This window comes from Ciconia boyciana, chromosome 9, assembly GCF_034638445.1.
Source record: "Ciconia boyciana chromosome 9, ASM3463844v1, whole genome shotgun sequence".
NCBI classification, from domain to species: Eukaryota; Metazoa; Chordata; class Aves; order Ciconiiformes; family Ciconiidae; genus Ciconia; species Ciconia boyciana.
The window spans coordinates 24,794,897-24,809,045 of NC_132942.1; the positions used below are offsets into that span (position 1 = coordinate 24,794,897).

At 41.3% G+C, this 14,149-nt stretch overlaps 1 protein-coding gene across 2 annotated transcripts in view; it reads right to left on the reverse strand.

The window, feature by feature from the left end:
• GLG1 (golgi glycoprotein 1) overlaps positions 1-14,149 on the reverse strand; it is an 87,858-nt gene that overhangs the window by 42,812 nt on the left and 30,897 nt on the right. For both annotated transcript variants that reach the window (XM_072873784.1, XM_072873785.1), the window contains exons 2-3: positions 5,421-5,453; positions 2,573-2,659 (exon numbers count right to left, since the gene is read on the reverse strand). In XM_072873784.1, coding sequence (XP_072729885.1) covers positions 2,573-2,659; positions 5,421-5,453 — 120 coding nt within the window. The remainder of the gene's footprint in view (positions 1-2,572; positions 2,660-5,420; positions 5,454-14,149) is intronic.

The window sequence follows — 14,149 nt, forward strand, 5'->3', positions numbered from 1 at the left end:
CAACATTTTAAACACCATTATTTGAAGGCAGATGTAGGCTGGTAGAACATTTTGTATTTAATCTATATAGCTATTAGAAAAACATAGTTACTAGGGTCACCATAACTGTTATATATAAGGCATAAAATACATTTTGAAGTGAAAACACGTATGATTCATTGCAGGGTGAAAGGGAGAGAGTTGAGCAAGTATTCTGAGAAAGCTGCATCTTCAGTTTGGCCGTGCTTCAGCTCAAGTACCACAAGCCAAACCAGCACACAACAGCAACATGCTGTTTTTGGAAGAGCCTGGCTTTGGAAACAGCCCCAGAGCTCCATGGCCTGAGCCAGTGAACTGTGTAAAAGACCAAGCAATCATGTTATTGCCTGGCCACTTCTGAAACAACCACCATTATCTGGTAGCCAACTATAATTCCAGATTAAAATTATTGCCAGAACTTACAAAATCGCAACAGTTGAGAAAAAAGTTGATATTTAAATCTATATTTAGCCAATAAAATTAAAGGTGGGCTTTTCAGAATGCACTTGGTTGGGACAGTCACCAATTCCCAAATGACTTTTTCTAGAAATTACTCTTCTAGTTGTATTTTGTTCTTAACACAAAGCAATACTTAAAATCAGAGCTCAGTCACCAGCAAGAAAACACCTACCTGTTAGTGTGAATTAAAGAAAAATATTAAAAGGTAATACGGTATGTTAGCAGTATATTCCCACTACGTATGTTAGTTTTAAAGAGTGTTTTAGAAATACTTCTGAAAATTAGTGGAATAGTTTATGCACCTGCCTCAGTATTAAGTATCAGAAGATCAAACACATGAGATTATTGTTACTTATACAACTTCTTTTTCTTTAAATAAAAACCACTCACCAAATGGCAAAATACCAGCAGTTCATGTTATCATTCACGACAATTCTAAGAGGAACACTGGTGGTTAACGTACAGGTAAAATGCTATGCTCTTCCCACTGCTTTTAGACATCACATCCCAGATCTAGAGGGCATCTTTTACAACAATGCCAGACTGTCACTGTACAAAAATGGTAATTAAACAGACTGTTAAAAGAGCATTTTCAAGAACGCCTTGGTTGTAAAAATTCTACAGAAGCTGTGTGACATAAAGCATAAAAATATAATCTTCCCTATGACTGCAAAAAGTGAGATTTGACGGAGTTCACAATATTTGCTTTTGGGAGTTACTGAACTCCAAACACAACGTAACCCTTCGATGCAAACTGTTTTCCTTCCACTGTTTAATATCCTAGCCTTCCTGTATTAACTGATCTCTCCTTATACTAAATAATGGTTTCCCACTAATGCTATTCTTACCGCATCTCAGCTGGTGCTGAGAAGAGGAAGCAGAACCCTAGCAGGCCATGAAGAAAAAGCAATCGAGTACCCCTGAACAACACTACTAATTCCCAAACTTTTGGGAGCCAGGCTGCTGTTGACATCCTCAATTTCTCAGATCTTTGTGTGTTCCTCTCAAATGAAAACTTTGTAAAGAATGGGGAACCACGTAGATGGTTCCATCAAAACATGAGGACTTGGGGAACAACTCATCTTAAACCTGCTCTGAGCACTAACATATTCCTCTTGCCTAATAAGCAAGTCTGCACCACTGAAAGCTAGACCTATGGAAAATAAACTGCCAACACAAACTGGAGTTGGAGAGACAATCTGCTATTCATGTGACTGATTGTCTTTCAAGAAAACCTACTTTAAAAGCCACAAAGGGACCATCATCTAGAGCAAACTGAATTTTTCTGAAGAGCAAGCTTATGGGTAGGTGAAGTTATTCTGATGGATATATAAATTATGTTTTTCAGAGCATGGTTTAATGACTGAATTAAGTCAGCTGAAGCCTGTACTGCTGCAAAGAGCCTTGGTTCCACTGCTTCCCCTGAAGTCTAGCTGAAAACTACCCCAAACAAAGGGAAAAAACCTCAGCTCAGTCAGCTCCTGCATGGCTGAGCACACAGCCTCAAGAGCTCTAGCACGAGCACAAGGAAAGAAATGATTAATCAAGTCATCTTTGAAGCTGGACTGAGGTGTGCTGACACTTGAGATACAGAGGACTAACTCCTAGTGCAACCTAAAAAGAGGAAGTTCCTAACAGAGTCCTTGGAGTAATTAAACTTTGAGCCTCAAAGAAAAAAAAACAGTTGATTCATCATTTGATGTCTATGTGCTTATCCTGTCTGCTAACAAGACAATTCAAAACCAGCCTTATGCTAAATTCAGTGGAACCCCTGCTACACCAACACTGCTACAATTGTCCAACACTTGATAGAGAGGGGACAAATCCAATCCACAGCAGATTTCTGACAAAAGGTCAGGTAAGAGCTGATGGGTTGTTAGTTTATCATTTCTTTCCCTCGCCCCTTTGCCTGGCATCACCAAGGTAAGTGGCTTTCTCTGCAAGGAGATCACATTAATTACGCCTAGTAATTTGGCATATAAGATTAGAGCTTCCCCAAACCCAAAACATTATTCGAACACTAATTCACTATCACAATGAAAAAAAAAAAAATCCTTAGTGCCACAATAGCAGCCATGCTTTTCTTCTGGCTTACCTCTGCAATAGTGGACTTGCAGACTTCTCTGGCCACGGATTCAAACTTCGGATCTGTAGTCAGGTTCAGCTTGTAGTTCCACAAGAGCTATAGAAAGAGCATTTGTAGAAAGGTGGTTTAAGAGTTTCCCATGGAGAATGACAAATACTTTGCTTCAGAAAAGAATGAAACATTATTTATTCCCACTCTGTATCATCATCCTTCTACAGTACAACAACCAATGCAAAGTCTCCTTGACAACAACTTTGTTCCTTCATTTCTACAATAATTTTCTCATCTTGAACAAATTCAGACTGTTAAAAATCTCTCCATAAGGTCATGAGCTGACTCATTAAAAGGAAATATATCCAATGAAGACAATTTCATAACTGGAAGGATAAAACAATGAAAGCTGTAACTTGCTACCCTGCTGCATATTTAGCAACATCTTTAGCCCACCACACCTTTCTGCGCCATGGCTTGTCTGCCTGATGCAAATGATCTAACAAAAATGAAATCCTCAGTATGAGCAGATTTCATACTGAAAACCTAATAAAAGCCTAGCAAAAAAGGAAGGAGGACAATGCAGCTGATCCTTTATGCACTTCCTTCTGTGAGGGGCTACAACCAGACAACTTTTTGGATGCAGATATATTTCAAACCTATAGGAGGTTCTCTCTCTTGCTAAGCACAATGATGCATTAGAGGTTAGACTGCAAAACGCCTTGGTAAGGATAACTGTTCTTCTAGGAGCCAAAGATTAGCTCACATAGGAGCCTAGATGCATTTCATCATTGTGGAAGAATCAATCTTGGGCAAGTCACACTCTGCAGATATATACACATCCTGGATGTCCTCCTGAGGCACCATAAAGTAAAAATGCAGGGTAACATAGCAAAACCTCAGCAAATTAATAGCTGAGATGTTGCCCAAGAAAAGCTCTATTAGCTCATCTGTTTTTCTCTAGGAACTTAAGTTGCATTTAACCATTTTTCATTAACAAAGATTAAACTGTTTTAAAAATTTATTCCAAATACTCTGCCTTTATGACAAAATCAAATTAATATCAAAGAGATAAACAGTTTGGTCAAACTTTATTTTGAAGTTTCAATTGTACACAAAACACTAGGAAAACACAAAAACATGCTTGTACACAAAGAAAGCAGTTTTACATCATCTCCAAGAGGGTGGAAGCACGCACAGAGAACTAAAAACGGAATCGGCACAGCTGCACTGTCTTCCACACCTCATATCATGGAGTTCTGAAAAGTTAAAAAGAGGAGATGATGGGATCCTAGATCCTAGGGTATTTCAGAGGAAGTAAGAAGTTGTAAATATACAGGTTTAATAGATAAAAGTGAATAAACAGGGAACCTGTCCTCGCAAAGAGTGCTGTAGACCTCTCCCAGCCAGGATCAGAACGATGAGAATGAGGTCCAACACCATAAGAATACACCTCTGCATTTGTCATCTCGAACTTTGGAGAGTCTCGAAATGAGATGCTCTCCAAAGGAACCTTCCCACAGACAGAAGGAAGGTTAAACTTGCAGCTTAAAAATCCAGATTTTAGCACTAGGCAACGATGATCAGCAGTTGTACTACAAAAGACTGCAGAGAGAGGCAAGAGAAACATTTCGACATGAGATGCCTCTCTGTGGTCTAGCTTTCGATCATTGCACTTCAATTTCTGCCTGGGAAAATAAGACTTTGCCTGCACTTCCTATTCCTGAATGGCTTCTATAATCCACAGCAGCCTGACATCTGCCTTGTGGCAGAGACGCTGTCATTTAATCTAGCAGAGGAAAGGTCCAACTTTGATTTCTACAATTCTCAATTTCGTCTTCATTCAGGTAATTTCTGTTGGCACATTTAAATGTCAGGTAGATACCTGTTAATTACTGAATTTTTCTCTTTTTCGAAAAAAGAAAAGACTTAAACAGAAACATGGTGTGCCCTTCATCTGATCCAACCATGCACAACAGAGAATTACAGCTGCCATGAAGTCAGGCAGTGCAGTGCTAAAGGTTAATTTATAAACACAGTTGGAAATTACTAGTTGTACAGCATGGCCAGGTTTCATTTCTGGAATATATCTTCCAATAATAAACCAAAACACAGCTTCTCAAGCATCTGAAACCAAGACCATCATTGAGGCATGCACTTGTCTGTGTCCAGGGCTAACCAAACAATTAAGGCTCTTGATATGGTGTATTCTAACAGAACGCAAATGAGATAAACCAAAGGAAACCTAATACCAACCTTAGCTCTGATTTTTTTTATTTAAAGAGTCTCGGGATTTGAAGAATCCGCTTGACAGCCTGAAAACTGGCTAACAGTTTGCTCACTGTTAAACACAGTGCTGAGAGGAAATCTGTTCTAAAACCAGCCAAGTGGTTCAAACTGCCTCTAAATATCACACCCCCACAGCATTTTCCAATCGAGTCTAAGAATTCAGCAGCTGCGAAAGTAATACAGAAGGCTTCAATAGCTGAAATTAAGAGTTTAAATTCAGTACTGCTCACATCTTTCCCAAAAGGAGCACATATCACATCACTCCCAGTAACTCACGGGAACCATCCCCCAACTATAAAATAGGAAAGATGTCTGCTATCCTCCTCTGATAAAGAAGTACAGTTTATAAAGCTCTTAGATATATTCCACTCTGAAGTCTCCAGTAAGATCACAGTGGCTATACTGAGTTAAAGAAGTTGCCTTGTGTTCTTCGTCCACAGGCCAGTACAGAAACCCAGATGTGTCCTGATTAATGCCTTTTGCAAACTAGCAAACTATGCAAAATCCCTAAAGTTGATAAGGGATATGAGGTGCAAATGCCATAGCTAGAGACTGAATAAAACAAAGCAATACTTACGTGATTGCAGTCTGAAGAGATTTCATTATCTGGCTGAAAAGAGAAAAAAGGAGCGTCAGTTCACTACCGATGTGACGCATTTAACACACAGAAGAGTATAAACTTATAGAAACTAACATACTGTCAACTTGTTTTCATTGTAAGAAAAAATTTGACATAGCAATAGGAAATTCTAAAAGCTGCATAAAAAGAGTGGTGATAGATATCTAAGTACCAAAAAGATCAAAATAACAGGTACTTTAGACACAATGCTGTCTTAACTCTACAGAACATAAATGGCACAAGAGTAGCAGCATTTATATGCAAGCTGCAAAAACATAATGAATGCACTTGTGTTTGGCCCAATTTCCCAAACTAAGAAGGCAAAAAAGCATCTGTGGGAAAACAAAGATGTGGTAGTAGAGTTTTAAAGAAAAATAAGTTTCATGCATACAACTGAAGGAGAAAGGTGGGACTCGTTTCCCTCCCCCAAACTGAAGCGTTTGCATTCCCCATTTGGGAAGCAATGTCTTTTCTTTCAGCCGTACGTAATGGGGCTGGTTCAAAGCAGCCCTGAGATTTATGCCTTCAACCATGAGAAACTGCTAACATCCAATATTCATACACAGTTTCAAAATATTCTCTATATTCTTTATTTTATAGTAATTAAGGTACTGCTATGTCCTCATGACAATCCAACTGACAAATCCTAACGCATAGCCTCCACCAGACCAGTTAATGTGTTCGAGAGAAACACCCACACTCCACAGGGAGCCGCTTTGGAAAGTGCTCTGGCTGCAAACCATCCTGTTCTCCTTCCAGCCTGAGTAGCTCTCACAATGGAGAATGCCTTGAAACAAGTTAATCATACAAATCTGTATCTCATCTCTATAGCAAAACAGCACAAATGCAGGACAAAATCACCTGCCTGTCACACCCACAGAAAAAACAACCCTGACTCACAAAGTCTCTGCTTCTGCTGATAGTTAGGATGCCAGACATGCTCTAAGAGCCACAGACACTCAAAACTACTCAAAGCTTAAACACATCACTGACACTAATGCATTAGACCTCAGATATTTGACATACAAGAACTAGCATTTCACCAGTTTTGCAAGCAAGCAGCCTAATCCCAAAGAGTTTTTCAGTGCAAGTGTTTGCCACTGCACAACATGTTATGCCAACACTTGCACCATTACTGCTTCAGAGAGCACGAACACAAGTTTATGGGAAAAAGACAGCATGGGAAATGTTTCCAAGTCCTTAATTACAGCCATTATTAACTAAAGCACTTTTATTTTGTATAGCAGGAAGTGGCAGAAATTGCCTCTTCACTTTGAACATAAAAAACAAAGTGGTACCTGAAGGATCACAGTAATTAATTGCCATTTGGTCAGACTGCCACCATCTAAAACCATATCTCCCAAAGTAATCATAAATTTGAAAATTAGTACATCAACTTTTTTAAAAGGCTAGCAGATGCCTGCTTGTTATCTCCTTGACTGCAGAACTGATTCTCACAACCGAAAACTAAGATGACATCCAAATTACACTATTTTAAAGCAGCCTCTAAGACCAACACTATCATGACTTACAAGGTGGTTTGTCCTTAATTTTCTGCACCCATCCTAATCATTCAGCAACAGACAGAGGTTTTAGACTAAGCTAATTTCAAAAGCTGAGAGTCAGAATGCCCTCCACTGAAGTTGCTGTCTCAGTCTTTTAGTCAGGAATAGTTTCTTTATAAAAATATATATGCTGGCACTGTAATTCTCCTCTAGAGGACAGGACTTGCTAACACTTCTGCAAGCAGAAGAATTTGTAAGGGCCAGAAAGCCCTCTCCCAAAACCCTCCTTGGTTGCTTCACTTATTTTTGCATCCTCCAACCTAGTAAACTTTGCTTCAGATCCAAAGATTAAAGCTCAGTTTTTCTGGAAAGATGAGCCCAAGAAGATAACAGCCTGGTTCATGAGAACCAGTGACTTGGGAAGCTTAAACAAGCTTTTCTTGAAATACACAACATTAAAACACTGCACATTGAAATACCAGGCTTCCCTGCACTCTGCAGCAAACCTCAGCTCTGAGAAATCAAGCCTCATTCTTCTGAGAAGAGTAATGGAAGTTAAATGGGAACTTAACTAAGCTTTAGTACTGCATACATTCACAGTTCAGTACTTAAATATGCAAAAGCATTGAGATCTAGCCAATAATCCCTTAAATGTGGAACAAGATGACCACCTGCTACCTAAAAGCTATGATCCTTCTTCCCTCTTACCATCACAAGTGTAGGAGAGGAGGGTTCAGTGGCAATGCTGACCTGCTTCTCTCAATTTAAGTGAAGCAAAAGGAGAAAAATAATCCTTTTTATCTTGTGTCTGATAAACTGAAGGGCTGAGTTTGAGGAAGGGGAAGAAAAATCTCCCCAGCGCAACCCACACCAGTTCTGCCTTTCTAAGGAGGCAGCCTGTGGCCCTCTATCCACTACACCCACCCAAGAAACCTTTCAAACAAGAGCAGTTTCAGAAAAATATGCTTGTGTAGTAAGTGTCATGGGAAAAAAAGGTAAGTTTCAAATTACCACTAAGAGAAGCTGAGGAGCAAGAAAAGCTGCATTGTGTCATTCCCACATGGTGAGCTTGAGGAACACGGATGCTCAGAGACCCCTGGGGCAGGGGGAAGGAGGAGAGCAGCCCAGACCGGCACCGCATGCTAGTTGAAGCATTTTAGGAAAGGAAGCTGAAAGCAAGGAGGACATTCCATGGATTAGTGAGGGAGAAGGACTCATCTTACATCTCCTAATTGAAGGATTAAAAACAGATTTTACAGAAAGTACGTTTGCCTCTGGGCTCACAGAAGCTCTTGCTGTTTAGCAGCTTCGGTGGGAATATATTGCCTCCCTTTGCAGTTCTCTAAAAAGCTCGCCAAACTCCTTCGCACACTAACACTCACATTCCAGAGTATGAACACCACTTCCTACCTCCTAGGAAAAGCGGAGTTTAGAACAAGTACCAGCTATAAGAAAACCTAAGCAGAAAAAGCATTTCCTTCCATTCAACTACATACAACAGACACAAATCATACTGCATTAGTATTGTGAACTCTACAGAGAAATTCAAAGGTTTGTATGAAGTCATATCACCACCAGACTATGAGGTCATCAACACCATTATGTTTAAAAGTGCCTTTTCTCATCCACCAGATCTCAATTCACTGAAACAAGCCACGACAGCCATCCCTTTCTAAGTTTCTCTGCTTCAGCAGTAGTATAAAACTAGGTCAAAACTATACAGCAAATGAGCAACCCACCACCACTACTGAGGCTCAAGAAGGCACAAGGCATTGATGTTTTAGCTTCAGAAACAGACCACCATCATGCTGGTTCCCAGCAATACTTATTCAGTCGTAACTGTATCACGAACCAGTGTTATGCACCACCATCTAGTGAAGAGCACACTGCCTGGGGCGCAACTACTGTCGCCCCAACAGCTTGAGTCAGAGCCCCTTTCAGCTGAGTATACAAGACAGACTTGATTTGGTCTTATTTCATCACACCCTAAAAAAATAATTCACGCCATTGGATTTTGAAAAGCAAGGTAAGAATCCTAATCAACTACTGTGGATGAAACTCAAGGTCTTGGGAGAACTCTCTGCAGGGATTATTTTAATCACCAGCAGCTGCTTGACCTTCCTTTCCTTTGCTCCCTTGCAAATGTCATGCAAATAGAAGAGTCTGAAGTCAACTGCACAAATGCCTTTATTCCCAGATTTTAATCCCTCCTTAGACCAGAACAGGGGATAACAGTAGATGTTTCCACTATTCTTTTAAGACAGGAGTAGCAGCACGCTTGCTGAAAAGTAAGGACCAGGCATATCTCAAATACTAACTATGGATAATCTTCAGGCATTGAAGACAACAGACTTTGGACCTACTCAAGCAAAAACCACCAAGAACCAGCATGGAGCAAACCAGCAAAATAAAAAGGCAATTGGCTTGTGGATGGGAGGAACCCAGAAGATATTCTCTCCCTAAATTCAGGAACAGACTGCGAAAAGATCAAACAAGTCAATTAGGAAAGGATGTTAATTAAAGCGGCTACCTTCCCATGAAAGAGAAGGTAGGCAGAAGTCCAGCCAGACTGCAGGTGTTCCCCAGTTTATTGCATGGTCATGTGTATGATACACTACAGAGCAAGGTGCATATGTATACACAGTACAGGCAGCTCATGGTTCCTAGCCACAGTGTTGGAAGTTTTCCACTCTGACCTAAACACATTTATCACTAATATCTGTAGAGATATAGTAGAGCAGGCCTGCTGACCCAGGAGCTTCTAACAAGGAGGCTATCAGGCTGATAAAAGGAAAATTACTTCTTAGCTGTGTCCTTCCCACAGATAACAGCAATCCCCTTCATACTGAACATACCCAGCCGGGACAGGAAACTCACAATAAGGCGATTCAATTCCCAGGTATCAAGCTAGCTAGACTTAAGGATGCCAGAAAACAGCACAGGCTAGAAGCAAAGCAGGGATCAAGGAGAGATCTGGGGAAGCTACCCTTCTGCAAACCTGATCCCTTCCCAAGGCAGCCACTAGAAATGATTCTGCGAAACAGTCTGTGGAAACAAGAGCAGATACAGTAGTCTAGGCAAGAATCAACACAGCTTTTGTAAAAGAAGAAAAACCACACATCACACAACCACCCATGCTTCAAACCTACTGAAACATCCTGCAGTTCTTTGCCAACAAGCATATGGCTACAGTAAACCGTTTTCACACATCCTGCAATCCTGAAAGTGTCATGTGTGATAAAAAAGTTAAAACCAGTGATAATTTAAGTTCAAAACAGATGAGAAGACTTCGTAATTTAATTACACATTTAGCAAGCATTAACAGTTAAACTTGTTAAGCTGAGCTTGAAATATTCTCTAATGCCAGTGAACTGTTAGTACTAAAAACAAACCCAGTGTTGTCATGTCAGCAAAAAAACTCTACACTTACCATTCATGCTTTGAAAAAAGCCAGTGTGAAGCATGGTACTGTGCACATATCATGCACCAAAGTTTTCAAGCTCCTAGCTTCCATATACTTTGCTTATTTCACATAAATAATTTTTTCCCCCACTTACAAACAGAGCACCAAAGTCTGCAATGCTGAGAATCATTTGATCAAAAAATTGTTCCCACATTGGTTAGGCACTCCTAGTTTATGCAAACTTAACAATACAAGTTATACACAAACACTTAACAACTGCCTCCAAAACATACACAGAACTTTGTGTATGAAAGTCAAATTATCAAGACCAGCAGCAATTTCCTTAGCCACCCTGCACACATAAAGCACAAGGAGCAAATCACCCCAAACACCAAGTTCTGCAACTGTGTTTTTCACTGTTTTAACCAAGTTCTAGATTCCACAAACTTTTCCACCTATGCTAACATTTTACATCTTCCATCGCTATGACACCATTAAGACAAGTGTGTTCATTCAGAAAAGACATTACAAAGCAAGATGAAAAAAACCCAGCACAACATGTTGTGTGTCCTTCTGGCCCAGCAGCCAGGGAAAAAGCAGCCAAGGATGAAGCAGGCCTTGTCCACTCACACTTTGAGGATCCACTGTTCAGTATCTGCTTCAAACACCAAGAAAGTTCAGCAAGTCTTACCTTTTCCTATGTAGCTTTGACAAGAAGTCAACAGAATTTTAGTAATTGTCATGTTTTGCTTGTTTCACATTTGCTTGACACGAAACAAAGTCTTTAGCAGGCTGCGTGCCTTTTCTCCATAGCAGAGATCTCCTGTGCAAATACCATAGGCAGTAAAACACAAAACGCTCAAGTTTTATTTCTGATGCATCAAAAGTGACCACAGATCATGGTACACTTAAAAGGAAACACACCGATTCCATTCACCTAACAAGTGAAATATCTTTGCTGGTTATTTCTTACCAGCAGATCACTTTCTCCTAGCTGGCTGTTCCCGTGCAAAGCTGCAAGGCAGGTGCTTGGAGGCTGCACAGCTGCTCCATGCTGGAAGTGCCATGCCTGTGTGAACAGCCTGCTTACACAAGCTATTCTTGTCCCTGCTGTTTCTGTCACCCTGCATGGGGGACTCTCAAGCCCTTAAGCCCTCTTAGCAGGGACCTTTCTTATTTCAATGCTGATCCACACATCAGAGCACATTCTAACAGTCAGCACAATCAAAGCAAATTTGCCCCAGATGTTTGTTTGTTCTTCCCTTAGTCCCCTCTCTTCCTCCTCTTGGAGGCTTTTTCCAGCCAGTCCCAATGCATTGTGGAGCAAGACAAACCCTGAAATTATGTGTTTGCCACATAAGTTTAGCAGCACTGCTGCCAGATACAATGTTTCCCATAGCACTCCTCCACAACAGAGCTCTGCTACTAGGCATAGCACTGACACCGAGCTGCAGATCCAGCCAGGTTTCAGGATTTGCTCCTGGAAAGCTCTCTCACAAACCTTGGCAAAAAACTTAAGAGACCGAAAGGCATGCAGGGATGCTGGTAGTGTCACAACAGAGGAGGAAAGGAGGAGAGCTGTTAGAAAGAGCCAGGTGAAACCACAGCAGACTGCTTAACCGACCTGATATCCCACCGATCGAGGTGAAGGGGAGTCTGCTGTCTTCCTCACCCCTGCCACTGGCTCCAGCTCATGGCAGAGTCCAAAACTCAGCAAATCAACAGAAAAGTTGTTAGCCGGTTTAGAATTTTCTGCCAGGCTATTACAAATGGGCTTACGAAGGAGTCACACCAGCACCAGTCAGATTACTGGGAAAGCACAGTGGCATCTCCACCTGCAGCATCAGCCAGCCCATACATCTATTTAAGCTATACTGAGACAACCTAACTCTCAAACTCCCTTCCTGGACAACTCTCTGCCTTAACCCCAGCCAGAAACATCCCAGAATAACTGCAGAGTATTCCAGTAGAGAGGCAAAATCAACAGCATGGGTTTCAGCAGTACTGCACAGCATCTGCTGCAGGATGCAGAGGAGAAATGAGTGAAGAAAGGAATGGAGGCCCCAACAAATAATTCCAGTGCAACAGCTAATGAAAAAGCTTTATCAAACATGTTCATCACCTCTTAGTAAGTGAAATTTCATCACTTATTCTCAATACAGAGACTTCACATCTTTTGACCATACATACTCTATCATACCCCTGGTTGAGCTTAACTTTACAGAAAACTTCCAAAAAGCCATGAAGAGTTCACAAGCAAGATTCAGTTTTACACAAAATAAAAGGTTGTTGTACACGGCGTGGTAGAGCCCCCGTCTTCCAAGAGGAGCACGTTGTCCTAACCATGCTTTGCTCCTCAGAGAATAATGTTTTGGATGCACATGGCCTGGAACTAGAGAAATCCTTTCTAAATTAGCTCTGTACAGAAGCTAGGAAAAAAATTCGTACCAAAAGCTCTGCATCCCAAGGCACATGAGAAGCACAGCACTCAAGCACAGTTTTCAGAGCAAACACTGCTTACTCATCTCCCCACTCCCACAAGTTAATGAAGTGTTATGCTGCAAAGCAAAGCAATCGAGCACTGACATTCCCCACTTGCAGGCAGCTTCATTACACTACCATTGCTCATGTGCTGGGTAGTAGCTCTAATCATTACCAGGCTCCCCCACCAAGGGCTCTTGCTTCATTCAGCATGAAGAGAGAACAATGCTCTAAAGACTCAACCAGCCAATATTTGTATTTGTCTGTTATTCAGCGTGCGGACTCATGACTCCAATTTTCCACACCAAAAGCCATACAGTGCTCCCAAAGATTCTTCCCCAGGAGCATTTTCCTCCCACTCTTTCAACAATGCACGTGTCACATCAATCACGGTGCCTATCCTCACCAAGGCGCAATAAGCATCTCATGCCCATCGTTCAGGGGCACAAGCAGCACTGCTTTAATCCTGATGGTTTACATTCACACATTCCACCTCTGAATCAAAGTAAGATGAGCATCCAACAGGTGGGAAGCAGACTCACCTATTTTTAACTCCTGCCAGCTGTTCTATTTAGAGGCAATAAAAATCAAATACCTCAAAGAAGTCTCTTCAGCCTTTTAACCACAAATCACAAGAACAACAGTTTTATTTTGAAGTCTTCCCTCCTTCCTTCAGGACAGTGGCGAGAGCCCTACTCTTCCGCCTCACCCGCCCCCCAATTTTTTAAGGATAGAGACAAAATAAGCCTGGAGTTACCTCTATCACAGCTGTCAGTATCTCAGATCAGAGCAACAGAGGCACAATTACATTCAACATCAGTACTTCTAAGAAGTGCTGGATGTTACACATGGATAAACTGGCCTGCAAAAGTTCTTGCACAACACCCAGGACTAGTCCCTTGCTGTTACAACAAAAGGACTATTTTAGCCTTCCGCATGGCTTATGTCCTCCTGAATTCCCACACGATATTCAGCATCTCTTTTGTTACCTTAAAATGCCCAAAGGGAGTGCAGGATGTACCAAGGGACCCGACACACCAGCTTTGCGGTGCTATTACCCTGCAAGAGATTTCCTGAAAGCACAAAGTCTCCTGGACCTCGGCTGTCAGTCCAGCTGCCTTCCTGAGAGATGAAGTGATTTTGAGGGAGACTTCCCCATCGCAAGAGCAGCCTCAGCACAGACAGCATTCAGCCACTTCTAACAGCTGGATTTGAAATAAAACACTGGAATTTTCTTCAGAAGATCTGCTGGGCCCCAACACATCATTCGCTTCTTCTCTGCAGTAAGAGGCAGGTGA